The following is a 27,088-nucleotide window of genomic DNA, read 5'->3' as shown; positions in this document are numbered from 1 at the left end:
TTGAAATACACTGTAAATGACAATCTGTAGAACAAATCTGGCAGCAACGGTGCAAGAAAAATACATTTACAAACTATTGGAATATTGCGAGGTTTAAAAACTTCAGTAATGGTGAAAATATTGGTGAATGTTTGTACAATAATCAGAGTTTTAGCTGATTAAAATACAGTGAAACATATAAAAAATGGAATTGCTGTTAAAATTACTGTAAAAATACAATTTTCTGATGTTAACGGTCAATGTGTAATGAATGCTTTTTTCTGTAATTTTATTAGTTATTATCTACAATTTAACAAAACAGGTGAAACTTGCATAATAACATTACCTGGTTTTGAAATTACAGTTAAAAAGCTGTTAAAAGCGAACTTTGCCTATGCATCAGTATCATTACGTATCATTTAAAATGTCTGGATGCTATGCCAAACTATACTGAACAAAAAACAACAACACATTATCTAAGATTTCACTAAATTCTATTAATTATTTTGTAACATTGGGAATATTTTTTTATTGTTTTTGAGGTGTACTATGCACTATATTGTAAATTATAATGTGCAGATTAAAATCCCACTGCAAGGAAATGTGCAGTGTGACAGCCGCAAAGGGGAAAGTGCAAAAAAAAAAAAATAGGGATGTCAGCAGAAGAATAAACTATAAACAAGAAACGTGTGTAAGTGTTACTAATGTTGCAAAGTCTTCTATGTGTATAAAGGCAAATGTTGCACAGATTTATGGAAAGAGAAGTTGGTATACCACATGATCTTCCATGAATCGACTATTCTTCATATTGCACAGATTTTTCTATATGTCAAAAAATATGCAGAATATTTTAAGTATACAAAGTATTCATAAGCATACGTTGAAATGCACTGATGCTGTATTGGAGTGAAATATGAGGGATTTCTGTGTGTGATCTGCTGTTTTGATGCACTATTGGCTAAATTTAATTCTTTCTAATCGTGGCAATAGTCAGAAAGACAGAAAAGAAAATATTTTTTATGCTGCATTTATGTTTTTGTTATGTGCATTTGAAAGAAACTGATTTTATTTAAGTAGAGAAAAATAACTTGACGTCCCAGTCAGACCGCAGCTTTGCCTCCAGTCCCGTAGGTGGCGGTGTCGAAGCTGTAACCTGCTTCATCTGCTGCGCCTTCAAACAAGTAGAAGAAGAAGAAGAAGTAAAACGATTCTGCTGTTTGGTAGCTTAGCCCGAATGTGCCTCCAAGTGTGCTAGAAACGCGAGGTTAACCAAATTTCGGACACGCTCTGTACTTTGAATGTCGTGAGCTCCACACCATGGGGGACTATCACCTTCTGTTGGAATTTGACGTCTCGGCCGAAAAGGACTGTCGCTGTTTCTGTAGCTCCTGTTGTTATTGTAGCTAGCGCCCGTGTTAGCCCAATTAGCTAACGCTGCTGTTTTCACTTCCAGAAACGATTCATTGCTGCGGGGCAGTAAACCGCAAAAACAAGGTAACCCCGCTGCAAGTTGCAGGCTTTAACATCTCACCCGAATAATGTTTATGTTACGTCTTTCAACTCGTTAGGTAATTGGCCTGAGACAGTCTTTCAGGAAAAGGTTGCAGTGTACGATATGCTGACGGTGTTTTTTAAAAGTAAAATAAAGATCTACCGCTACATGCTTTGAAAAGAAACTCCGTCAAAATGTCATGACTAGCTGAGGTTTGCTAACACACCTAACGCTGCCTGCAGACCAGCTTGAGCCAGCTGGTTTTGTCGCTGTCTACATGTTTTGAGATGGAGCAGCAGACGGACAGCGAGACGACTCTGGCTCCGCACAGCACATCTGCCTGAGCTGAACGCCTGTGAGAGGAGAAACCATGTCTTGCAAAGCCGCAACCAAGGACAAGAAGTCCAGCTTCAGCAAGAAGCTGTTCAGGCGAGGCTCAGTGCGATCTGTGGGCAGCTTTATGAGCAGAGTCCTGAGGACACTGACAGCGTTATCCCACTTTGGATCCGAAGTACAAAACGAGGATGACAAAGATGATGGAGGGTTCTCCACTTTTAAATCTGGAAGCAAAGATGTGCCCATGGAGGATGGGGACCTGGGGGGCTTCCTGTCCGGGGAGAGAGTTCCTGGAGTGTCGGGTCTGAAAAACCACGGGAATACCTGCTTTATGAATGCAATTCTGCAGTGCCTCAGCAACACTGAACTCTTTGCTGAGTACCTCGTTTTGGAGCACTATAAAGGCGAGGAGCTGGATGAGGACAAACCAAAGACAAATGGCGTGCATTTGCAGAAGAAGGGTCCTCTGGCCAAAGGAGAAGTTACAGAGCAGCTGTCAGGACTTGTGCGGGCTTTATGGACGTTTGAGTACACCCCCCAGCATAGCAGGGACTTCAAGGTAAGAATAACATGAATGAAGCAAGGCAGGATTATGTTACAAGTTCACATTAATGTGACTGAGATCGTATTTTTACTCTGTGTTCATCATTGACAGATATCACAATATTGCTGAAAAAAATCTCGTGTTTTCTTATCATACTTGAGATGAAACATTACAAGAAAAACATGAAGTGGATGTATACATGCACAAAAGCATTGCATTGTGTTAAAGGTTATTTTATTTAGAAATGTGTGCATGTATAAAAGAATCAAAAGGATATCTGCTTATTTCTCCAGTCTATAAGTCTTTATTGGACATTTAGAACATGCATGTAAAAACTACATATGAAAGCAATGATAAATATCTTGAAAAGCTTCGTATTTAGTAGACACGGGCTCTTCTATTTGTGGTTCCTTTAAAAACATGTGCATGTCAGAAAGCCTTAAGAATTCTGCTAAAAATTCTTGGCTGTAGAAGCATTTACTGTGTAAACTCAGGCTTAAAGTCCCAGTGCTGGCTTTCCACACTGCCACCTATGAGGCAGTCAGGATGTGATGTTGAAAATGGTTTACGACATGATCTGCAAATTTAAGGGTCACCTAAGGATAAACAGTGCTGAGATTTCTCCACCGCGCTGTTTGTTGCAGAATGCTGTGTCAAAAAATGCCACGCAGTTTAAAGGGAACGCTCAGCACGACGCTCAAGAGTTTCTGCTGTGGCTGCTGGACAGAGTGCACGAGGACCTCAACACAGTGAACCCCCACAGCAGGCCTCCCATAAAGGTGAATCTACAACTTATCTATGTTAAAAGGCATAATCTGGTGGTTTTGCTGAAATTTAATTTGGATGTTTTAATTGCAAATTGCACAGCTGGCAGTTCATCCCAGTTTTATTCAATGCTGTTTTGTTATATTTTATTCCAACTCACAGGTGTTTAACCTTTCTGAACCCTAAAACTGGCTGTTTTTTTTTTTAAATAAAGCATCAAAATTACACCAGAAAGAAAGAATGTATGGGATTTCCAACTTTCTTGTAGTTCTTGAACTGTTCATCTGTGATGTGCTGTTCAGTGAAGAAAATTAACCAACTCTACTCTTAAAATCATCAATATTTTATCAGTCATTTTTTTTACATGCCTTAATCTTGAAATGTACCGCATCTTAAAATTACCACAAAAATATAAACCAGTATATTTAGAAAAATTAAATTCCATGCAACCGCAAAGCTGTTACGCTTACAACCAACATACATGTGACACAAATTCTAAATCTTCAGCTGAGCTGCTGGCTGTGTTTACACAGCAGATAGGAGACGCATATGAAAACAATCTATAAATGTATGTTGCAAAATAGCTATAGTATGTAGGGTAAGCATTTCTTTTCTAGTATTTCTAACAAATCTGGGCACTTGGAAAATATTGCACATACTTATTCCAAGTTTTTGTAAATATGAATGACAATAAAAGGTCTACTTTTGGTATTTCTTCTTTGTCATTTATGGAAATTTAACATTTTCATACTGCACAGAAGTTCTCTGTAATTCTAGTCATGCTCGTGCTTTTACCACAGAGGTGCTGAACTTTATATTATATTCAAAAATGACTCCAAAGTGAGTGAAAAGGAGCAAAAAATATCTAGAAACTGCTCAGAGGGTTAAGGTGTTCTGGTTACTCTGTCTATCTTGGAAATGAACTGCAGTCAAAGCTTGGATAAGCCAGTCTTGCCTGAACTTATTATTGTTTTCCCTGGAACTGGTCAATAACAGAGGATATGAGGACTGTATCTCTTTTACTGTGGCTTATGAACCCAGATAGACCAGTATTATTTAATATTATTATTAAACCAGACTAATAAAGCCTGTTTGTTTTTGTTCAGCCTCCTGTTGAAGAAGATGACCAAAGCATAGAGGGTCCTTCTCCTCCCCTCTCTGCCGGGTCCTTTGTACAAGAACTGTTTCAGGCTCAGTACAGGTACGTGCAGTAGAACCTCTGTGTTCTGACAGTGTGGCTGCATTACTTCTATTATTAAGAGATTTAATATTCTCCCAACAGGTCTTCTCTTACCTGCCCACATTGTCAAAAGCAGAGCAATACGTTTGATCCCTTCCTCTGTATCTCCTTACCAATCCCGCTGCCACACACTCGGTAAGTTTTTCTCTCGAGCTCTGCTAGACGAAAGGGAGTGATCAGTTTAGAGTGAGCACATGACAGGTTTTTACATGTTCATAATTATTTATTGTTGTTTTACAAGGTTGTTTCTTCCTCCAATCAAGCAAACACATCGTATTTAAAGGGATCGCACCCTTTGTAGAACGTCAAACTGAATGTGTGTTTACAAGTTGGCAAGGTCACAAAGCAAATATTGGTGTGTGTTGTTGCAGAAGGAATACTTGAACGTGTTTTGGCAGCGGCATGGGCAGTTCTAGGGTGTACAGCAAACAGGTGCTGGAGAGCCTGGCTTTAGAGTCCCAAAACAAGCTTGATGAAATCTGATCATTCAGGCCATAAAGAAGGTGGAAAGACTGGAAAGACTCTTTTAATTGTTGTGGAGCATACAGTCAAGACTTAAAGTTGTGCAATTTTTGATCTTTAGCCTCTAAATAATGGATTGATGGATCTTTCATTGAAGTATCACCTTTAAATTTAAAGAACTGTGCATGAAATAAAGGCCTCTTAACATAAATTGCAAGAGTTGAAAAGTAATTAGACACAGCAGCTGTGTCGTCTCAGCATCACTTCTTGCACAAAAGAGCATAAATGTGGTTCAGAATTTGGTTGAGACAGGGTTTTTTTTGTCAGTATGAGGAGTAAAGAGGGGGAGAAGATAGTAATTAGGTTTAGTAAAGAGCAAAAGTCTATCAGAGAAATGTCAAAAGTAGTTGCTCTACGTCCTAAAAAGCATGTAAGGAAAATAGAAAATGGCAAACAACATGTCAAACCAAAGGGCACAAGCCAAATTTGCATAATGTAGAGGAACTGCTCCATGACTGGACACATCAAGATTTATTTCTAGCATGTGAGTGTTTCCATTGCAGTAATCATGTGAAAACTTAACCTCATTGGATTCACCCCAAGTAAAAAAACAACTGCAGTACTTCGCAATCAAACAGGTCAGGTTTCAGTTTGCTAAAACATGCAAAGAGAAACTGGTGGAGCCCTGAAGGCAAATTTTGCTTCTATCAAAATGACAGAAAGATTAACATGTCACCAGGGCTGCATGTAGTCATTGAATGAAGCTAGATGTGGCGATGTCCAGTTACTTTTGAACCTAGCATGTCTGGACACTGTTACGACTCTATTTTCTCATGTAGTAAACAATTGTGGGAAAGTAGTTTTTATTTTGTGTTGTCTTCTTTTCGTCAGGCCCCTCTATGTGACCGTGGTCTACCAGGGAAAGTACTCTCACTGTATGAGGATCGGAGTCGCTGTTCCTCTCAACAGCACCGTCTATCGCCTCAGAGATGCCGTGTCACGTGAGACCAAGATCCCAATGGACCAGGTGCTATTCCTGTCGCTTATCAGGGTCTGACACAGTGGGACTGTATTACAGTCACAAGGTGCCAGCTCAGTGTTCAGAAAAGCAGGCGTACCTTTGAAAAGAAGTTTGGTTTAAATCCACTTTTCATAGATGCAGTTATAAAGTAATGCGTAATTCTAATAAAAATGCCTTGAGAGTAAGTCTAAGTGATTGTTGAGGTCGCTGTTTTTCTTTTAAAAATAACATTAAAACCTTTACAGACATTTTAAACTGTTCTCTCTTTGTCTCTTTCAGTTTGTTTTGACAGAGATGTACTACGACGGCTTTCATCGCTCGTTTTGTGACGACGACGACGATCTTGACATCATTCAAGAGAGCGATTCCATCTTTGCCTTTGAGACACCAGAGACCTTCAAACTGGAAAACATACGCACAAAAAGAGGTAACTCCAATGCTGTGTTTTGTAAAAATGTTGTTATCATATTGTGCCTCGTTCAGACTTCTAGACATGCCTTTTCTCTCTGTCACAGGAAGTCTTCTGGCAAACCTGAATCATAACAACTTGAAGTACGGGACAGAAATCAGCAGGACTCCATCTTTCATGCAGGGGGCCATGACACCTGTAACTGCATCACCTAATAAAAACCTTGGACCAGAAAAAATAATCCTTTTGGTGTGTAACAGAGCATGTACTGGCCATCAAGGAAAGAGGTACTAAGAATACTTTGTTCCTTGACTCTGACTTGTCTTTTAAGACCATGTAACACTCGCTCTGCTCCCATGTTTCTGTCACCGATACAGACTGCATATTCTCCTTAAACACAGTTTGTCTTTGGCTCTTTTTTTAGTGTCAGTTTGACAGAGAAATTCATAGCAGCTAATAGAGGCGGGGCATGTCTTCTATTTTTAGGTTTGGCCTGCCTTTTGTACTGTACATGGAGCGCACTGTGACCTGGGATGCTCTACAAAAAGAGATCCTGGAGAAAATGCGTCATCTTTTGAGGCCTGGGGTCTACATTCAGGTAGGAAGAGGAACATTCATGTTGTCTCATATACTGAATAAAAGGGGACTAAAAGATCATCTTAGTAGAGAAGGCACATTTAAAGTCAGTTCATTAATGTTTTGTTAACCCAAGCCACTGTTCCAATGACATGTTAGTGAATTGGCTGAATTAATTACACAGGTGTCTTGAACTTTAAGCTTTAATGTTTGACTTTTTCTGTGTGCAGGTTGGACCTTTCAGTCTTCGGGTGGTTGGCGTAGTCGGCATCACCTACCTCCTTCCCCAAGATGAACGACCACTGTGTCACCCAACTGTGGAAAGGTCAGTTCTGATATTTCATGTTAGTTTTGATTGCAGTGGTCCCTTGCCGTATCAGGGTTCACTTTTCACGGTCTCACTGTATCGCGGGTTTTTAAATTGTGGCTTTTTCTCTACATTGCAGGATTCTGCAGTATATAGGTATGCTTATACACTGACAGTCAATAGAAACTTTGAGACCATATTTTTCAACATAATTTTTATTTTGAAGCCCGAAACTGGATTTTCTTCATATGAATCATTTGTTTAGCATATTGGCAAACAGAAACAAAAATCTAAAGTTTCAAGAATGATTTCAAAATAAAGAATTTCACAAAAGAAAACGGCACCTGCCAAACACAAAGTCACAACAGTCAATACCGAGTATGGCCTCCATTTGCTTCGATGCAGGCAGCAATCCGTCGGCGCATGCTTTGGACCAGGCTTCTGATTGTGGGTTGGGAACAGCCCATACGCCTGGATACATCACTGTAGCTCAAACCGGCCTCCACCATACCCAGTGCCTGGAGACGTTGTTCATGTGATAGACGCGGCATGATGCTGTTCACTGGACTAACAATGGTGGCCTTTTGTGGGCCTTTATATAGGCCTTCAAAACCCATTCTCAAATTGTGCAGATACTCACTGAGTATTGCTTGGTGTGTATTTGGTTCACTTTTGCAAAGTGACCAATCCATGTGCAACGAATCATGACAAAATGACAACTCATCATTATCTCAACTACCAGGGCACTAGATCATCAGTAAATCCACAATGAATAATTACAACCCTCCTACAAGTAGAATTCTGCCTACATTTCTACCTCAAAGTTTCTATTGACTGTCAGTATATTTATTCCTGTGGCAAGCTGCGTTGAACAACGACACTGGAGACAAAATATCCGCCTTTCATGCACTCTGCAACTGGCAGATGCTTTTATTTTGAAATAAAGAGAGCAGCAAGTTTAAAAATATGGCAGGAAGTCATCAAACTCACTGCACTTCACACTCAGGGTCCTGACAACATAACACTTAACCAAACTAACTAGGCTGACTAAACCACGTAAACACAATAAAATACAAACACTGTAACACTAACATATACCACAATAGCAACATTTAAACCCCCCAACATCCCGAAATCCCATGGTGCATTGCAGCACAACACTTCAGTCATGGCAGTCGACTCTGCAATTGCTACATTATTTTAATTATTTTTGCGGTAAAATAAGCATCTTCTAGCCTAAAAGTGAAAACAGTATAAGAAATGTATTAAAATAATCATTAAAACATATGAAAAGAATATTTAATCAAAATTAAATGCGTGGCGTACGTTTGTTCGCTGTGCATAGCGTTGGTCTCCTGTGTTGTGCAGAGTGTGGGGAGGGTTTATAAAGCCTTAAAATATATCTAAATAGCAAAATAAATACGGTCACTACTTCGCGGATTTTCATCTATTGCAGAGGTTACGTTCCAGACCCTCCTGCAATAGTCGGGACCATTGTATTGCTTTATTAGAGATGGGAGCTACGAGCTAAAATGTGTATTATTCCAAATCTAATTTATACTTGATAAAAAATGTATATGAACAAATTTCAGCCTTGTCACACAGACTTTTGGCGCCATTAATGTTAAAAAATGTATATAAAACGCTAACTCAATAAACAGAATATAAAGCAGTTTTATTCTTCTACAGTCCATTTAAATTTTCATATTGATGTCAAATCTCTCCACCTTTTGAAATGATTTTGCAATGTCTTTGTCTTTATGTTTGCCTTCTGCTTTAAAACAAGTCAGAGCCAGCCTGGAAACGCCGAAGAAACTGAGCCTTTCCACGAAAGATATTTGGATCCAGTGTGTGAAATCATATAGTTTGTAGGAACAGTAATTTAAGCAAACTACACCACATTTTCTTAAGGGAGTACTCCCCTTGCCTGGCTATGTTCACGTCTGAGTGTTTTCTCAACATTCTCAGTAGTGGCATCAGTGGAAGGTAAAAGTGAGCTGGGCTGAAATCAAAGCAAACGCTGTACATCCATATGTACACAAAGGTAAAGACAGGCATGATCCTGAGGTCAAAATACATCAAAGTTGTCCTTTCTTCTCGCCTCTGCACACCCATCAGTTCTACTCCTCCTATGTGCAAAGGTAGAGGACATGCCCTAACAAGAGTGTGATTGTTTGTTAAAATGCCAGTTGGACATGTTTTATAACCTACAGAATTTCTCAATAATAAAACAAGTCTCAGCAGGTCCATAAAAATGCACGAATCAAAGTGAAATCAAAGTTGTCTTTTGCTATTACTGTCTGCGTAATATATATAAACTAGTTGCCTTTATGACAATTATCATGCGTTTGTTGGTTATTAACGAAATGCTGTAACCAACCAAAAGAAAAAATGTGGCTTTTATTGTGCGTTTGTTCTGTAAGTGTGAATGACTTCATTTTTTCAATGGATTAAACAAACTAAAAGGAATTTCTTTCACACTGAGAGCATTTTTTTAATCTCACCTGTGATTGAATGTTGATTGTGCAGTGCATATCATTCTACATGCAAGCTCGCAGTGACCTAAATGAATTAAAATGACATCCTATTTATTAATGCTACATGCCCATAGGACTTTATTTCATACTGATCCTGTTTTCACTACAGAGCATACAAGTCGTGTGGACAAGGGGGACCACCACATGTGAAGATTGTGGTTGAGTGGGACAAAGAGACCAAGGACTAGTGAGTAAACAAAATGAATATTTGCTTGGTTTTTGTGGTCAGTTTGATTTGTTGTCCCTACAGTGTGTTTGTCCTTCACAGAATGGTTTTGATATTTGAATGTTGTAAATCTCTACTGGGCATTGAAAGTTGAAGAAGGATTTTTTTTGTTGCAAAACTGGTAGAAGTTGTTCATTCAGTACCTGACAGGCGAACACGCTTGGCTTGTCAAGCAGTTATATTGAAAACACAACTGTGATGATGATTAATGTTGAACTCTAAACATGAAGGCAAAGTGTTTCTGAAACTTGCAGTAGTATGTGTCAGTCTGAACAGAGATGATGTACTGAGCGCAAGTGTGAAAAATGTGACCTAGAAGTATTTGAAAACCTCAACTGACAGCCAAAAGTGTTGCAGATTTTTGACCTTTAACTGATCCCGACTGAATATGATCGCCCTTAGAAGGCAGAACAAAGGTGACATCCAGGCTGCATAGTAATACTGATGCCATTGTAAATGATACCGTTCTCCATTTTATTAGCGTCGGTACTCAGGAATGATGGTGTTTTAATATAAGTTGCATTTCCGAGGGGGTACATCGATGTGTGTGCAGCGCTCTGCTTCTGTTCTCTGCAAGCATAATGTAGTGGAGCTGCTTTTGTATTCTCATACAAACACACTGCAGCTCAAATGCTGACAAAACATGGCTAAAAAAAAAGGGGTGTTTAGCGAGCTGACCAGATTGTTTCCAAAGCAGACACACTTAGCAAAATACCGCATTATTTAGGTTACAACTGAGTGAGGGCGAGCACGCTGACACCACAAAGCCCATCTGTAAAAGATGTTTTAAAGCAGTCCAGGCTGAGGGAGCCAAGATGGCCAACCTGACAAAAAAAAAAAAAATGCTTAAATATAAGTTAAGTGTGTTTGCTTTTTGTGACAGACAAATGATTTTCATTATGTTAGTTTGATGAGTCAATTAAGAGCAATGTAGAGTGTTTAATTCTGCTTCTTTATAGCTCTATTACTAATATGGCTGAAATCATACTGCTCACACTGCTAATCTTAACTAATGCTACTATAAGCTGCTAAAATCAGGTGTTCACAAGTATGTAGATCAACAACAGCAGTCATATATGATCAACTGCATTCCTGTGGAAAAAGAAAATGTGGGTTAATGTGGTATTTATAAATACATCTTAAATAAATGAAGTATCTCTCCAAAGACTTGGCTTTTTATAAAGAAACATGAACATGTGATGGTTTAATCTTATTGGAGATTTCTTCCAGTTCTGGTTGAATAGAAACAAGTATTTACACTCTATAGAACTACTATGCTGCTTCCTCCCTCCTTCCTTTTCTACTCATTTTCAACATCTGTCCTTTTTAAAAAAAAAAAAAAAGTCTTTTGCCTATTATTACAATACACTTCCTGATGTTTTATGTTTGTATTGTGGCCGAGCAGGAGTGTCAAGCTCATTTTAGTTCAGCCCACTTTGATCTCAAGTGGGCCGCTCCAGTGAAATCACAGCATAATAACCTATAAATAGCCACAACTTCAAAATTTTCCTTTGTTTTAGTGCTAAAAACTACATTCTGAAAATGTTCACATTTAAGGAATTGTGTTTTTACGATGAACAACCTGAAATTTCTTACACTCAACAAAAATATAAACGCAACACTTTGTGGGCAGTCTAAGGCACACCTGTGCACTAATCATGGTGTCTAATCAGCATCTTGATATGGAACACCTGTGAGGTGGGATGGATTATCTCAGCAAAGGAGAAGTGCTCACTATCACAGATTTAGACAGATTTATGAAGAATATTGGAGAGAAATGGTGATATTGTGTATGTGGAAAAAGTTTTAGATCTTTGAGTTCATCTCATAAAAAATGGGAGCAAAAACAAAAGTGTTGCATTTATACTTTTGTTGAGTGTAAGAAAAAAAGTTCAATTTCAACAATATTATATCTCAATTTATCATTTGCACATTACAACTTATAGATCACAATGTGTCCATAAAGACACAAAACATTTAGTCATATGTATCTGGAACTGAGTAATATAGTATTTTACTTTAAGTCAGACAAAAAAATGGGATAAAATATTACAAAAACGTGACGCAAAGTGACAAAAATGAGACAACCGGCATGAAACAAAACAGAGAAACACAAAAAATAGACAAAAAATTTACAAAGCATCAAAAAAAATGGACACAAACAAGACAAAAAAATGACAAAAAAGAAACAAAGTGACAAAAAATGGACAAAACACAAACGAGACAAAAAGGAAACAGAAAACAACAAAAACAGGAGACAAAGGACAAAAGTCAGACAAAAAAGCAAGACAAAATCTTCCAAAAATGAGACACAGAACAACGAGCAATATAGAATTTTACTTTTTCTTTACACATGTTTTACACCTCTGTGGTAGTGTCAGTAATGCTGTTGATATATTTAGGTATAAAACTCATGATTTTGGTGTTGGGACAACACTGCAGCCAAGTGGCCACACACACAAAAATGTCCTTCCCTAAACATCTGTGCGACTTCAGCTGTTAGTTAAGGAGAATTTCAGTGTGTGGCAGCATTTCAGTAAAACCGATGGTGACAGTCATTGCTTTGAACAGGATTTCTGAAAAGACTGTCAGGTTCAGCAATGCCTCAAATTTAACAAAGGCTCTCTTACATGTCTCAGCCTCTTTTAAGCCCTTGAACTTACCTCCCAGCAGTTTTCTTCAACTGCTCTCCTTCACACTTTTTCTCGGTGAAAAATAAACTCCCTTAATCTCCTAACAGATGTGCTTTATTTGAAACAGTTGTGGTTTTTGACCAAGTAAACACCAGAGTCTGAAGGTTCACCCGCACAATTTAACATGCCTGCTTTTATTTTCTTGTCTTGTTTAAGCCAAGTACAATGATGTGTGGTTAACGCACACGCCTCTGTTAGTCATATTGAAGTCACACCTTCATCAGAAGTTTACCGGCTCAATCTTTCATGTTGGCACCTGGTTGTTAATGTGACTTTGAATGAATCTTCTCTGGTTCCCATGCATTTCATGTTTGTGCCTGTACTGATTGTGAAGCAGTTCAATGCCTTTAGCTGGGTGCAAATCAGTGATCGACAGACTTACTGCATTACTGTGACGTGTTAGCCTAACCGCGTTAGACAACCCACGGCAACAAATTTAATTCTCTGCCAGGGTGGGTCTAGTTACCCTCCATAAGACTCGAGGCTGGATTCTCCTAAAACTGGCCGGACCAATCACCATGAAGTGTAGTCAGAAGGCGGGCGTAACTAAGTGATGACAGAGCCACGACGATTCTGACAGAAACAACCGGCGCACAATAAACAGTTATCTTTCGACTCGGCTTTGGCCACAGCCCTTAAAGATTTGAAGCTAAAATTCAACTTGAAAGATAAACAAAGGACAGCACTGAAGTGTTTCATTGAGAAGAAAGACGTATTTGGACTTATGCCGACGGGATATGGCAAATCCTTAATATACCAGTTGGCTCCGCTGGTTGGGAAGCTAATGGGACTTAGCCACAATCCGCCGGCGCTCTAGGAACTGCGTCAGCCTATTCGTTGCACTGATTGGTTGTATACCTACCCAATTGCTGCAGAGTGATTTGAAAGACAACCTTTTAGCCCGCCTCCCTCCCTGTCGAGCGGCCCTAGACCCTTGTGCCTTCAGAACATGGGTCTAGCGCGGCTAGGCTAGTGACGTGTTAAAGAGTGATATCAACTGCCTTAACTACATTAGAATACTTCAGTTTGAAATGGGAAACAGTCTGATCACAATTGCCCATTTTTTGTTCCTGTAGTCTCTTTGGGCACACTGAGGAAGAGTATATTCCAGATGCGGAGAGCGTCTATCTGCACAGAGAACAACATCATCAGCCGCAGGCCTGCACTCTCGCTCAGTGCTTTCATCTCTACACTAAGGAGGAGCAGGTAACTTATTGACCGCACACATAACTGGTGCACATATACACAAGCACATGGCGCTGTCAGTACTTTGACATTAAAAAATAAATCACAGGTTTGCCTTGGCGCTTGTCAGCAGTGAGTATGTTTAGAAGTGTATCGTATTGGTCTCCTCCCTACTGCTTTTTTATAATCCTGCTGCAGTTCAAAAAGTTTTTCACTCGCTGTGGTTTTCCTGTGTGTTTGACTTCTAATGCTATGTTTGGAATAAACTAGAAATTCTGAGCACAGAACTACATATACATTGTGGTTGAACTGCCCTGGAGGAGAATGGAGACGAACCGGAGGAAAAACTGAGGGCCTCATCCTGTGTGAGGCCGGTTTTATAAGCAATGTGGTTGGAGTTTGTTCTTGATAGCCAGTCCTTGGGCTGTGTGTGTTTCAGCTGGCCCCAGACGATGCCTGGCGCTGTCCCCACTGCAAGCAGCTGCAGCAAGGCCGCATTAAGCTCAGCCTGTGGACCCTGCCAGATGTGCTCATACTGCATCTCAAGAGGTTCAGACAGGTATTTCAACTCATCTGAACACTTCTGTTTAAAATGTGAGGTCACATATACATTCTGATTGGAAAAAAAAGAAAGAATGATTCCTAGTATTTATGTGTTTGAGAGTTTTGGATGTAATGTTGGAACTCTGAGCATCTTGTTCTTGGAAATGGACAAAATGCTTCTTTATTGCTTTTCATTTATTCCAACCACTGATACTCAAATGCTGTCAAGCATTGTTATCAAGCATCAAATATCTGGTCAAATGTATTGATTATCTATCCTTTAGTGATGTTCTACCAATAGCTGCTGTTAGTTTTTAATTTATTACATTTAACTAATTTTGAATTGATTTATTTTGTCCGTGAAGGGATGCTTTTATTTTGACGTTTTTACATTTTAAAACTTTGGCTTCATTTTTTAATGTTCATGTTCTTCAAGCAGCAACAACGGCTACTTTGAGGTGTTCATCCACATCCACAATCAGTCATTTACATTTTAAAATGCTCTTTTTATGTTTAAAAGATTCGCTTCCCTGTTAAAATTTCCAGGTCATTTAATACAGGCTTGTCGGTGACACCTCTAAACAGCATAAAAATTGCTAACCTGTTTCACATCCCTGATTTGGCAAACAACAAAACTGGACATCAAAGCAGCATCTGGTAATTCATGAGACAGACAGACGGCCAAATCATTATTTCATGGTCAGAATGTCATCTGACAGAATGATCACAGAAACATGTTAGGTTGAGGTTATGATCGGCTAAGTTGACTTGATCACTGAAAAAGTGTAAGGGCAGATAGTTTTTCTTACATTTAATTGCAGCCTTTAAGCTCAATATGTACCCATTAACCAACATTTCCACTGTACATTTACATGCATTGAAAGATGTTTTGGAAGAACTCTGCATGGAAAGGGATAAAAGCAATCTTTGCCTGGGTGAAGAAGTAAAGCAGAGATAAACATATTTTTGCAAATCCAACCTGCTTCTGTGTCGTTGCTTCAGGAGGGGGACCGGAGGGTGAAGATGCAGAACATGGTGAGGTTCCCGCTGATGGGGATGGACATGGCTCCTCACGTGGTTAAAAGAAGCCAGAGCAGCTGGAGTTTACCTTCCCACTGGTCGCCATGGAGACGGTCCTATGGACTGGGAAGAAACCCCGATGACTACCTGTATGACCTGTATGCTGTGTGCAACCATCATGGGAATATGCATGGAGGCCACTACACTGGTAATTCAAACACTTGTAGCTCTTTATATGTTGTATGCAGAAATGATCAAGGCATAAATGCAGAACATAGGGTGTTTTTCATCCATTTTAACCCTTTGTTTCCCCGCCTGTGCTCACAGCTTACTGCAAGAACTCCATCGATGGTCAGTGGTACTGCTTTGACGACAGCGAGGTTTCTCCAGTAGCTGATGATGATGTGTGCCAGCAGACAGCCTATATTCTGTTCTACCAGAGGAGGACAGCCATTCCCTCCTGGTCGGCTAACAGCTCTGTTGCTGGTCAGTTTTGTTTTGTCCACCTACTTTTTTTAAAAATGTATTTTTCATTTAACCTTTATTGAACCAGGAGAGATCCTGTTGGGATTAAGAACCTCTTTTTCAAGGGAGTCCTGGCCAAGATAAGCAGCAGCAAGCACAAAACAGAATTATAAAACTGCACAGTTAAAACATAATTAAAATGTGAAAAAATAATATATATTAAATTTACAAGCAAGTTATAGAAAACAAGTACATGTTGTGGAAACGGCCTCAAGAGCTCGCAGTTTAGATTTAAAGGCACTCAATGAGATTAACTCAGTTCATTTCCAGTCTTTCTGCGACATATTCCAGGCAGAAGGTGCCTTAGATTCAAACAATTGTATGCGAGATGGCCATAAAATGTCATATTTTGTATTTGTTCAGTGTAATTCTAATTATTTGAATTTATTCTGTAATTTTGTTTGCTCCAAATTGATGTTTGAGCATATGAGCAAAAGTGTTTAATACACTCAACAAAAATATAAACGCAACACTTTTGTTTTTGCTCCCTTTTTTTATGAGATGAACTCAAAGATCTAAAACTTTTTCCACATACACAATATCAACATTTCTCTCAAATATTGTTCATAATCTGTCTAAATCTGTGATAGTGATCACTTCTCCTTTGCTGAGATAATCCATCCCACCTCACAGGTGTGCCATATCAAGATGCTGATTAGACACCATGATTAGTGCACAGGTGTGCCTTAGACTGCCCACAATAAAAGGACACTCTGAAAGGTGCAATTTTGTTTTATGGGGGGGCTCCACTCCTCTTCAATGGCTGTGCGAAGTTGCTGGATATTGGCGGGAACTGGTACACGCTGTCGTATACCAGACCATCCCAAACATGCTCAATGGGTGACATGTCCGGTGAGTATGCTGGCCATGCAAGAACTGGGATGTTTTCAGCTTCCAAGAATTGTGTATAGATCCTTGCAACATGGGGCCGTGCATTATCCTGCTGCAACATGAGGTGATGTTCTTGGATGTATGGCACAACAATGGGCCTCAGGATCTCGTCACGGTATCTCTGTGCATTCAAAACGCCATCAATAAAATGCACCTGTGTTCTTCATCCGTAACAGACGCCTGCCCATACCATAACCCCACCGCCAGTTCATCTCATAAAATGGGAGCAAAAACAAAAGTGTTGCGTTTATATTTTTGAGTGTATATATGTTTTTAAATGCTCCAACAAACAGATATTATAGTATTTATTTATTCATTTATTCATTGATTTGATCAGGGACCATGCATTTACCATAGAACACATCTGATGTTTTACATATAGAGTGTATAGCATTGAGCTCATTTTCAACTCCCATCCCTGGTTGGGCTTTTCCGTAAAAGTAGCGAGAGGACCAACAACGCCAACAAAAACAGCACAGAAACCATTATAAACCTATAACCCCCACCCACACGCGCACACACACACACACGCAAACATGCACAATGACACAGTCCACAGTCAGTCAGACCTTGTAGTTGTCATAGGTGGGTACATAGTTGATTTCCATTCAGCCAATACTTAACTTTTGCTGCAAAAGTTTTTAAATCTGCTATCCTATTAATTTTAGGTAATGTGTTCCAGATGTGTCCAAATGTAGTTCTGTGTAACATAGAGCCATCCTCAGCCAATATTTGGACTGTGCTTTGAAGAGAGGCTTATTAAGTGAGCAGTCGTGTACGGGTCAGCTGACCTTTGGCCATTATGTGAATGTGTTTCTAGTCAATGATGCCAACATAGGGAGCCCAAAACTGTTTAGAGATGATCATATTTGTAGAGAATAATAGGTGCTTCACTATAGCTTTAAAAGTTGTGATTGACTGTGATGTTTTGTGTGTTTTGTGCAGGTTCAACTAGTTCGTCCCTGTGTGATCACTGGATCAACAGGTTACCTGGCAGCAGGCCTGCTAGCTTGGCCTCTGGTGCCTCGTCCAGACGCACCTCTCTGGCTTCACTGGCTGAGTCAGTTGAGTTTCCAGGAGAACGCAGTGAGGATGATGGTGAGGCAGTGTTAATATTAGTTTTATTCTGATTTATTGGAATTTGCAGGTGCCATACTGTAGATGTAAATTGTCATTATAGAAACATGAGCTTTTTTTTTTTTTTTTTTTAATTCAGGAGATCACATACTGTTGTAGACATGGCAGGGCATTAATGAAAGACCTGAATGATGAAAAGAAAGACCTTCAGAGAGACAGCTTTGCTTTCACTGTGGTTTATCGTATTTCATTTTTTAATATATCCAACATTTGTGCTTAGAATTTAATATTCTCACTTGTGACAGTATTTGTATTGGAATCAAAAGATACCAACAAGGCTTCCTGGAATTCTTTAGACTCAGGAAATCCCTCACTTGAATTTAGAAATGCCATTTAAAAAAATAAATAAATAAATAAAAAAAAACCTCCATTATTTCAAGAGGTAGCATATTGCAGGGCCAAGGCAGAAAGTGACATGCTTTTGATGCTTTCGTGGGACAAACAAGGCTGTGTGCTTAGCAGATGTTTGTATCGAGGGAAACCTCAACTGCAGAGTGAATCTAACTGAGGTTGGCTATTGTTTGTATTCAGTGCTGCTATATTAACCTACAATAAGTGTAGACTCTGTGGAACCCAAATCACACGGGGAGCATAAAAAACGCAGAAGAGTGACTTGTGAATATTACTACAGTCTGATTTCAAATGGTGCCAGCATCCTGTTTCACAACATGCAGAAAGCTTTGATTGCATGAGCATGGCATATGTAGTAAGTAGTATGGTGTGGAAAAGAAATGAACACGGTAGAAGATAAACTAACGTTGTCTGCTGCTGCTCACATCTTACACATTTCATTAAACAAGGCAAACTGTTATTTAACTGTAACTTTCAGAGATCTAACTATGGATAATGCTTCTAGGTAATGCAGTGTAGTGTATTTTGTAGAACCATTTATTCACTCATGCTTGAATGAGTTTCACATCAGTACATACTTGATATAACTTATTATGAAACAATTTGTCATTGTTACTAATACATTTCTTTATCTGCAGTTAGATTTCAACTATCTTTTGGTGCAAAAAATGAAATGTAGATGGAAAATGCTTTTCAGCGCGTAGGCAAATAGCAGGAAAAATCTGAGTTTTTTAAATCTTTATTTTTTGTTAATGTTTAGGTAAAATTAAGAATAAACTTACACATAATCATGCGTTTTTCTAATCTTATGTAGATTAAAAAGATGCAATCTATGGCAAATAATGTTAAAAGACAAATGACAGGTTATTTTAGAATATTTTTTATTTACATTAATTTGTTTTATTTATCATTGATGACTGTTGTAGTTGGAATTTCGATTAGTTCATCATTTCGGCTTGAAATTGTTTAATAGAAATGTGTCTTTCTTGAATGTTTCCCTGATTTTAGGAGGATTCTCTGTCCGCCCTTTTGTGAGAAGCATTCAGCGGCAGAGCTTGTCCTCCAGGTCATCCATAGCGAGCCCTTTGGCCTTTAGCGACAGCGGGCTAAAACCGTCTTGGTCTCTCTCTGCCAAGCTGCACATGAGATCCAACTCACCATCACGATTCTCCCTCGACTCTCGATGCTCCCCTCCTCTAGAACGGATAGGAGAGGCATGTGACGACAAGGTTTCCACGTCCTGTTTTGGCAGCTACAGTAGACATGAAAGGTACTTTGGCAGCAGGACTCCCTTGTCTATGATGGAGAGCAACTTCACTGACCAGGACAATAAAAGGTTCTTGGACATGATGTACTGCAGGGCTCCCACTCCAGTGGAAAAGAAGAGCGCCAAAAATGAGCCAACTGAAAACAACAACCAGATTACAGCTATAGACCAAAACATACTACCCACCCAAGCTACTCCCTCCAAAGAACAGAAGCGTAAGAGTAGTATCGGAGGATTTACCCTAAAGGCAGAAAGCACAGGCTCCTCAAAGGGTTCGAGCAAAGTGGAGCAAGATAAAACTTCCAAAAAGCGACTGTGCTCAACACATAAGACCTCCGCTTCTGAGACGTCTTCCAGTACACCTGTGAAAGGCAAAAAGCTGAGCAATACTAAAGAGAAGAGCGTAAATGCTAAGAAGAGCACCTCAACACCCAGTGGAACTCCCTCCAAAGCAAAGGAGTCAACTCAACCCCAAGAGGGAACGCCAAAACATAAGCCATGTCTCGGCTCCACACCTCAGTCCTCAGCTTCACCCTCACCAACTGCAAAGAAGAGCCTCAGTGTCGCTGACAAAAGCACCGCAAGCAGCCGGAAACGACTAGTAGAAAGGAGCTTCAGCAGAGATTCTATGCACACAAGCCCTCTGGTCGAAAGCCTCCGAGGCAGCTCAGTAGCCCGCACTTCACTTTCCAAGAGTGGGGAAACCAACCGGCCTGAGAGGAGATCTGTGAGGAGTTCCAGTAGTAGTTCTTCTGTCACTAGCCTGCGCTCACCCAGCGTGTCCGCCAGAGACCTGCAGCGTAGCAGCAAATCTGAGGAAAAAGGATTGTCTTTCTTCAAGAGTGCCCTCCGACAAAGGGAAAGCCGCCGGTCGGCTGATTTAGGAAAAAGCACCCTGCTTACCAAAAAGGCCTCCGAGCGGACATGCAAGCAGAACGGACAGGCCAAGGAGATCGGTGTTGAAAATGGAAAGACAGGAGACGGAGCGTCTTTGCAAACGTCTACAGAGACTCGTGGAGGTGAGACAAAGTCCGAGACAAAAGAGTCTTCCAAGCCCCCCAGCTCTCTCAGCCGCACTCTGCTAGGCAAGGCCAAGTCTTCCACTTCCGATGTAAGTTGCAAGTCTCCTTCAAATGGGAAGAAGCCTCTCGAAAGGATGGCGTCTTCCCGAAAGCTGTCATCAAGCATGCAATCTCCTGCACGAACAACACAGCGGCCTCAATAATACATTTATAGTAGTTCTATTAAACAAACATAATGCAGCTATTTTCTTTGTGCCTGAGTTTCAGTGAGCACCAGATATATTTGAGACACATTTTATTTGATGTTATGGTTTTGTATACTGGCATTAGAGGCGTGTGTTGGCTTTGAGGTTTGAATATTGGCAGCCAGCTTTGAGTATTTTCACCTGTTTGGATTAAATTCATTCAGAATTCGTCTGCATACCTGGGTGCCCAGCATTTGCGTGATATGCTGCCGATTTAGTGTTTTTGCTGTCGTGTATACTACGTCTTTGAGCATTAGGTATGACTTTGATTGTAAGTGACAGGCACAGAGGGTCCCTGAGCATGCAATATGCAATTCAGCTGTACAGCACAACCCATTTGATTGTGTGCACCAAGGGCCTGCATGACAGAATTCTCTAGTTGAATCTTGAAATTCAAGTTGATTTAAAATGCAGCAGCTGATACATTAAAAATTAAGGGGTCTGAGAAATGCTCACCTTAACAACAATGCATATTTTGGCTCGTATAGTGGGAGTTTTAACTGACAGAGACTCATTCTTCTGGCTAAGCTGGCTGTCAATGCTTAAATCCCGCTGCTACCGGCAGAGAAAACAGAACCATAACATCAAAATTAGCCTCTAACAAATACTGAAACAGTTGTTGTTTCACAGACATGCACACGGACACAAAAGAGTTTCATTCCGAAATATTTGTGGCTAAGCGTTGATAGTAGTTTTCCTTAATTGTTCTGAGCCTATCAATTTGACCACTGGTAAGTAACACTTTCTCCAAACTCCTTATGTATTGATCAATAAGGGTCCTATGAGTGTTTCTTTTTGTCAAAAGCTGTTGAGGGAAAGACCTTAGTCGACCATATGTAACTTTTAAGTAATTTTACACTACTTGTCTTGAGAGCATCTAGCATTGATGCAGGGTAGCAGGAACAAATGAGTCTTAAAATATTAAAAGAATGCTTGTAAAATGCACAGATGATGGCAGGCCCAGGACCAAAACAGAACAGGATGAGAAAGAGTAAGAATTGGTCTACAAATTGAGAAAGTTTCCAATATTTGAAAACTGAATTATTTTTTTTAATACTAGTACTTTTTTGATAGAAATGTATTTTATTAAATGCTTATTGAAGTTAAATACTTCCTCCTCAAAAGGGATAGTGTGTTTTGGAATGAAACCCTTTAAAATCGAAGAATATAAATATATATAGATGTGTCTGTACAAATATTGACAGAAAGTATATGGTATATAGCCCTTTTTTTTTTTCTTTTCCATGAGCAAGATGAAAATAATCTTAAGCGCCTTTAAATGCTGTACATGGAAACAAATAATTGCCTTTGGCAACATAGTAGTCTTCTACTGTATGCATCACTGAGTAGGAATGTTATTTTGTTCGCACTTTGTATAGATAAACTAGTATGATAGTTGTTGTGTAATTATTTCAATGATTTCAAGACATATCGTAAAGCAGAGTCAACAGGCCTTAGACTTGAAATGGTAAAAGGGTACATTCATCTCAATGTTTCAGGGGTCATTTTACACAAAGAAATCACCCCTTTATTACACCTGGTGCTGTAACAGGCCACTGCTCCACTGGCACTGATATTTCTTAATGAGCATACTTACAAATGTAGATGTTCAGAACTGTGACCACACATTTCAGTGAACTAGAAAGCTGTTAGCAGTGTTTATCATAACCTGTGGTACCTCATTGGAGAATATTATACTTTGCCATTTTTTTTCTTCATCAGCCTGAATCAGAATAGTGGTAATGAGCCATTAGATTAACATTGTCTTTGAGCAGTTGTTGTCCAAATATGGACCTGTATGCTGGACTTTGGGAACTATCAGACGCTGCATGTCATGTTTGTTTTGCAGTCAAATGATAGAAGCAAAGGCAGAGCCAGAATATTACCACTGCAGCTGTCATGATGCTTTCTGGCCCTATTTTGTCTCAATTAATGGCAATACTCATACATTAGATACCAGCACAGCGTATGTTTTTAAAGTGAATGTGGTCACGGCATTAAAATCCAAGTCATGTATTTTACGTTAAGCATTGGCATAATCTTTGAGTTATAGATCTACAGGATTTCTCTCACTATTTCTCTGTAGCATCTATCAGGTTTACAGCGGTTCTCAGATGGTTTTAGAGGAAATACCACTCACTTTAAACAGACGTGTTTGTTATTTAATGGCCTGCACAGTGTTTTAGACTTTGACAGCGTACTTTAACATGTGATGATGTAAGAAAAGTAGCTGTAGGTGACACAGTTATGTCAGCTTTTTCTGGTGACTTTGCCAAAGTTCAATAGCAAGGTAAATGCTACTGCGTATTTTTAGATTCACAACAAGCTGTTCGTCAATGCACAGCTAAAATTTCTAGAAAATGACATATTTAACCTAATTGTGCCAAGGAGGCGGAGTAATAATAACGGTTGCCGTTGGTTTGTCTGTCAGTCTGTCTGTTGGCAACATTTCTCAAAAACAGACTAACGGATTTGGATGAAATTTTTAGGCAAGGTCAGAAATGACACAAGGACCAAGTGATTAGATTCTGGCAGTGATGTGGGTTATAGTCTGGATCCACGGATTTGTTAAACATTTCTAAATCATTGCGAGATAGTGGCACTGTAGCTATGACTACAAGTGAACACTACGTCCTCCCACCGCCCGCTGCATGTGTAGGCCACGCGATTCGGTATCCATACACAACGCACACATGCCTGTGCCTAGCGTAAGGTCATTCTGATTGCGGGTACATCTGTATTATGGCCACATTCTCTAATGCCACGACTTTTTTTTTCAAGATTTTAGCCATCGGAAATGATACGACTGAGCAGCCTTGGCGGAGTACTGCGTTCTCTGAGTGCTTCTCTTGTTTGAAATCTAGCTTGTTGCTGGATAAAATAAGTGCACACTTAAAATTATTTCCTGCTCAAACCTACTTTCGCTGCAATAAAACAACAAAATACATAGCAAATATAAATAATTTTTATTTGCTTTTACCTTTCGTTTAACGAGTTTCCTAATAAATTTCTCCCCAAAATCAGAAACCAGTTTAAAAACCTGACACGTCTGAATTGGCTTTCAATGCTGCCCATCAAAACAACTTAATAGTGTACTGTTTAATTGTCTGATTTTCATCTCTGCGTATTTCAGTAGCAACTGCTCTCAAAATCCTTCAACATCCCAACTGTACAGAAATATCAGAACGATGATGTTACAGGTCATGGAAATAACATCCAGCTGTTTAAATGAGGTGGTATTCCTGTAGCTGCTCTTTTCTACTTCACATTATAACCTATCAGGAACCTGTGCATGGCACTTTGGATCAAAGCAGGACAATTTTATGTACATTTGGCTTTTAACTGTCTCGTTTGCCTGTTTAAGGTCTGTAATGAAGTTGTAGTAGTGGGTAGTGTGTATATTAGAGCTGGATCGTGCCATTACTATTACTTGTTTGTCCTTCATCTACTTGCTAGATAAACAGTTTAATCTGATATTAATCCATTCATGTAGCCAAAACCTCGTGCATTAGGATGGGATGCCCCTTCTCTTTTTAACAGGGGCGCATTGTAAGCAAGGTTCGGTAGACAATCACAATCAGAGTGGTTTACTTTTAACCATATTGTTTATAATATATGAATATGGGTCCCAATTTGAGGTTACGTTATTTCCAGCCGCTTTTATGTGGCTTTTTTTTCCCTGTACAGAACAAAACACTGAAAGCTGCAGCCCGTTCCCTTGTTTTCCGACCACTTTTATAACCGCCACATTGCCAGTATTATCGTTTTGTTTTCACAGCATGTACGATTAGATGAAACCTGGTGGTTTAGCAGTTAAGATCCTAATGGCAGGCAGAAATTTGGTGGAAATTGTTGAACAGAGCTCTGTAGCCTGTTGAAAAGCTGTTAGGAACCTGCAGCCAAACACGAAACTGGTTAATCAGTAGCTTCCAAAAACATCTACCATTGGCTAGATGTGTTTTTTGTTGTTGTTTTTTTTTGCGGTGGTTGAGCAATATCCATTATTTATTTTATTATTCGGTGTTCATCAGTCAGACCACCTTTTTTAAGCCTCAAAAAGGCCGGAAAAGTTCTGTACTCCACGGAATTTAATCCATACTAGTGGAGACAAGATGTCAAATTCAGGGTAAAAGAGAAGTCGAAACACCATCTTCCCATCCTTGATTTTAATCTCGCACTTACAACACTGCGGCTATGGCCTGCAGTTTTATTTTTGTAAATTTCTTGTCAGTGTACAAATCCGAGAATGATTAAGGAATGCAGTATTGCATGTAAACGCTAATGCATGTATTTTATAAACTATGCAAAGAACCTGCAGCTGTGTACAATAGAAAGCAGAGCATGGCTGGTATATTCCATCGCTTCATTTGCACACCATTCCAATATTTAGAAAGCTGTAAAATACAGAATATTTCATCTGTACTTCAACTTAAAAGTCATTGCCTATATTCCAAAAAAAATTCTATTTAATGCCATAACTGCTTCTGGCATTCTACCATTTAATGTTAATAGTTTTTGAGGATTTTTTTCTTCTTCTTCTCACTTTATTTTGATGAATTCTGCTGATCTGTGCTCTCTGGGTGCTCCTGCCAAACTGGTGGGTTTTTGTCTTTGTTGTTGAATATTTACCGTTGTACACCAGCAGAGACAACACTATGGATACGATAATCTCTACGTGGTTAGTAAATAGACTCATTATGTATGTATGTATTGTGATGAAGCCTTCCATTACTTCACTTCAGTGATAAAACAGTTTGTGAGCCTTTGTTGCCACGTTCTCCGCTGCATTGAAGATGTGGCCAGTCTCTAATATAAAGAACTCAAATAGATATATGTAGCTAAATGCAATAAAGAAAGATAGTGAATTTATAGTTTTGTAATACAGTACGTAAAGACATTCAAACATTCTTTTTGTAGTACTTACATCGATCATTTCAATCATGATGTAATTTTTATTATTTTTTAAATTCTAAACCAACGGTTTATCGACAGAAACACAATAACTTCCCAAGCAGTGCCACACTTTAGTTTCTTTCCTTTTATTTTTTTTATAATGACCTAATAAGTGCAACATTAATCACTTTAGCTGTTCAAATGCACAGAGGCTTTTCTGCGGAACTTAATTAAGATTAGAGAATCCTGCGTTGAGTTGTTGTCGTGACACGGCCGTTTTGTCAACAGAGTCACGCAAAGTTCCACTTTTTTCAAGGGTAAACTTTAAAGATTAGCGATATTACACGCAACACGTCTCCGTAAGCATTTTACCGCCAAATCAAGGTTGCAATAACCGCTAAAACTGAAATACCACAATCCTATTCCAATCCTCCAGGCTTAAGATGCTGCACATACCGTGGTACTACAGTAATAAAGCTGTACGGATGTGGTGAAGTGGTGCCCTCAGTATTAAAAGACTAGCGAGGCTTTAAGAGGCTTGTGAGGGCATTTTGCAAATGTAAACACTACAAGTAGAGGAGACCGAAACTTTTCAGAAGCCTTAAGCAAAAAACCACACATTGTTAACGGACAGTTTCTAGGATGATACAGAAACTAAGGAGCTGTGCAACGAATGAATGTCATGTCTCATTTTATTTTTAAGCTATTACAAAAAAAGAAAACGCTACAAATGCACAGCATGTTTCTCCTTTTACTTTTTTGTATAACTCATAAAATGTTTTGTAAAATATGGTATGTTGCATTTAATGAGATTTCTTTTTTCAAGTGTATTTGACTGTATTCCTTGTTCTCCCGGGTTCACGAGGTTATTATTGACTTCTGCGTTGTCTGAAATGACCAAATGTTTTCAGTTTATTTCATCTCATTTTACATCAGAGCCTCTGCTCCAGCGTATTCCTGTTCATTTTTAATTTATGACTGTTTTGACATTCTGCAGTCTCAAGTTCATTGGACTGCATCAGAGTCTTCTGTGTTAATTTATTTGTCTTTTTTTTCACCATATATGCACTTTTCTTTTTCCTCCAAAAAGGACAAATGTGTATATACTTTGTTGGTTTACCCATGCAAGTACAAAATGAAAAATCTGATTAAAAATACTGAAACTGTTACATCCGTTTTTATTGTGATGTTAAATCTCGACACTAGGTGGCGCTTTTCTCTAACAAATGACCCCGTCCAGCATTTAGCGGTTGGATTTCATTGCTTGATACAGACTTACTGATGCGGTACTGAAAAATAGAACACTAAAGTTCCGGAGTTTTGTGTATCGCTGTTTCACAACTTGAGACTGATTAATGTCAGAAAATCCTGTGATCTCACTCTGAGCTGGAAATGAGTGTAAACACTCATTTGTGGGCTCAG

General features: G+C 39.2%; 1 protein-coding gene across 1 annotated transcript; it reads left to right on the top strand.

Moving 5' to 3' along the window:
• Window positions 1–1,166: 1,166 nt before the first annotated feature.
• Window positions 1,167–26,835, top strand: usp31 (ubiquitin specific peptidase 31). The gene is made up of 16 exons (XM_022195147.2): window positions 1,167–2,366; window positions 2,996–3,130; window positions 4,223–4,317; window positions 4,399–4,491; window positions 5,710–5,845; window positions 6,119–6,266; window positions 6,355–6,535; window positions 6,735–6,846; window positions 7,055–7,149; window positions 9,778–9,855; window positions 13,664–13,793; window positions 14,212–14,331; window positions 15,318–15,543; window positions 15,663–15,821; window positions 17,697–17,849; window positions 19,248–26,835. The coding sequence occupies exons 1-16, from the start codon at window positions 1,842–1,844 to the stop codon at window positions 20,729–20,731; spliced, it is 3,870 nt and encodes a 1,289-aa protein (XP_022050839.2). The 5' UTR covers window positions 1,167–1,841; the 3' UTR covers window positions 20,732–26,835.
• The last annotated feature ends 253 nt before the right edge of the window (window positions 26,836–27,088 follow it).

This window comes from Acanthochromis polyacanthus, chromosome 21 (assembly GCF_021347895.1).
Source record: "Acanthochromis polyacanthus isolate Apoly-LR-REF ecotype Palm Island chromosome 21, KAUST_Apoly_ChrSc, whole genome shotgun sequence".
NCBI classification, from domain to species: domain Eukaryota; kingdom Metazoa; phylum Chordata; class Actinopteri; family Pomacentridae; genus Acanthochromis; species Acanthochromis polyacanthus.
This window is presented reverse-complemented; position numbering and strand designations above follow the sequence as displayed.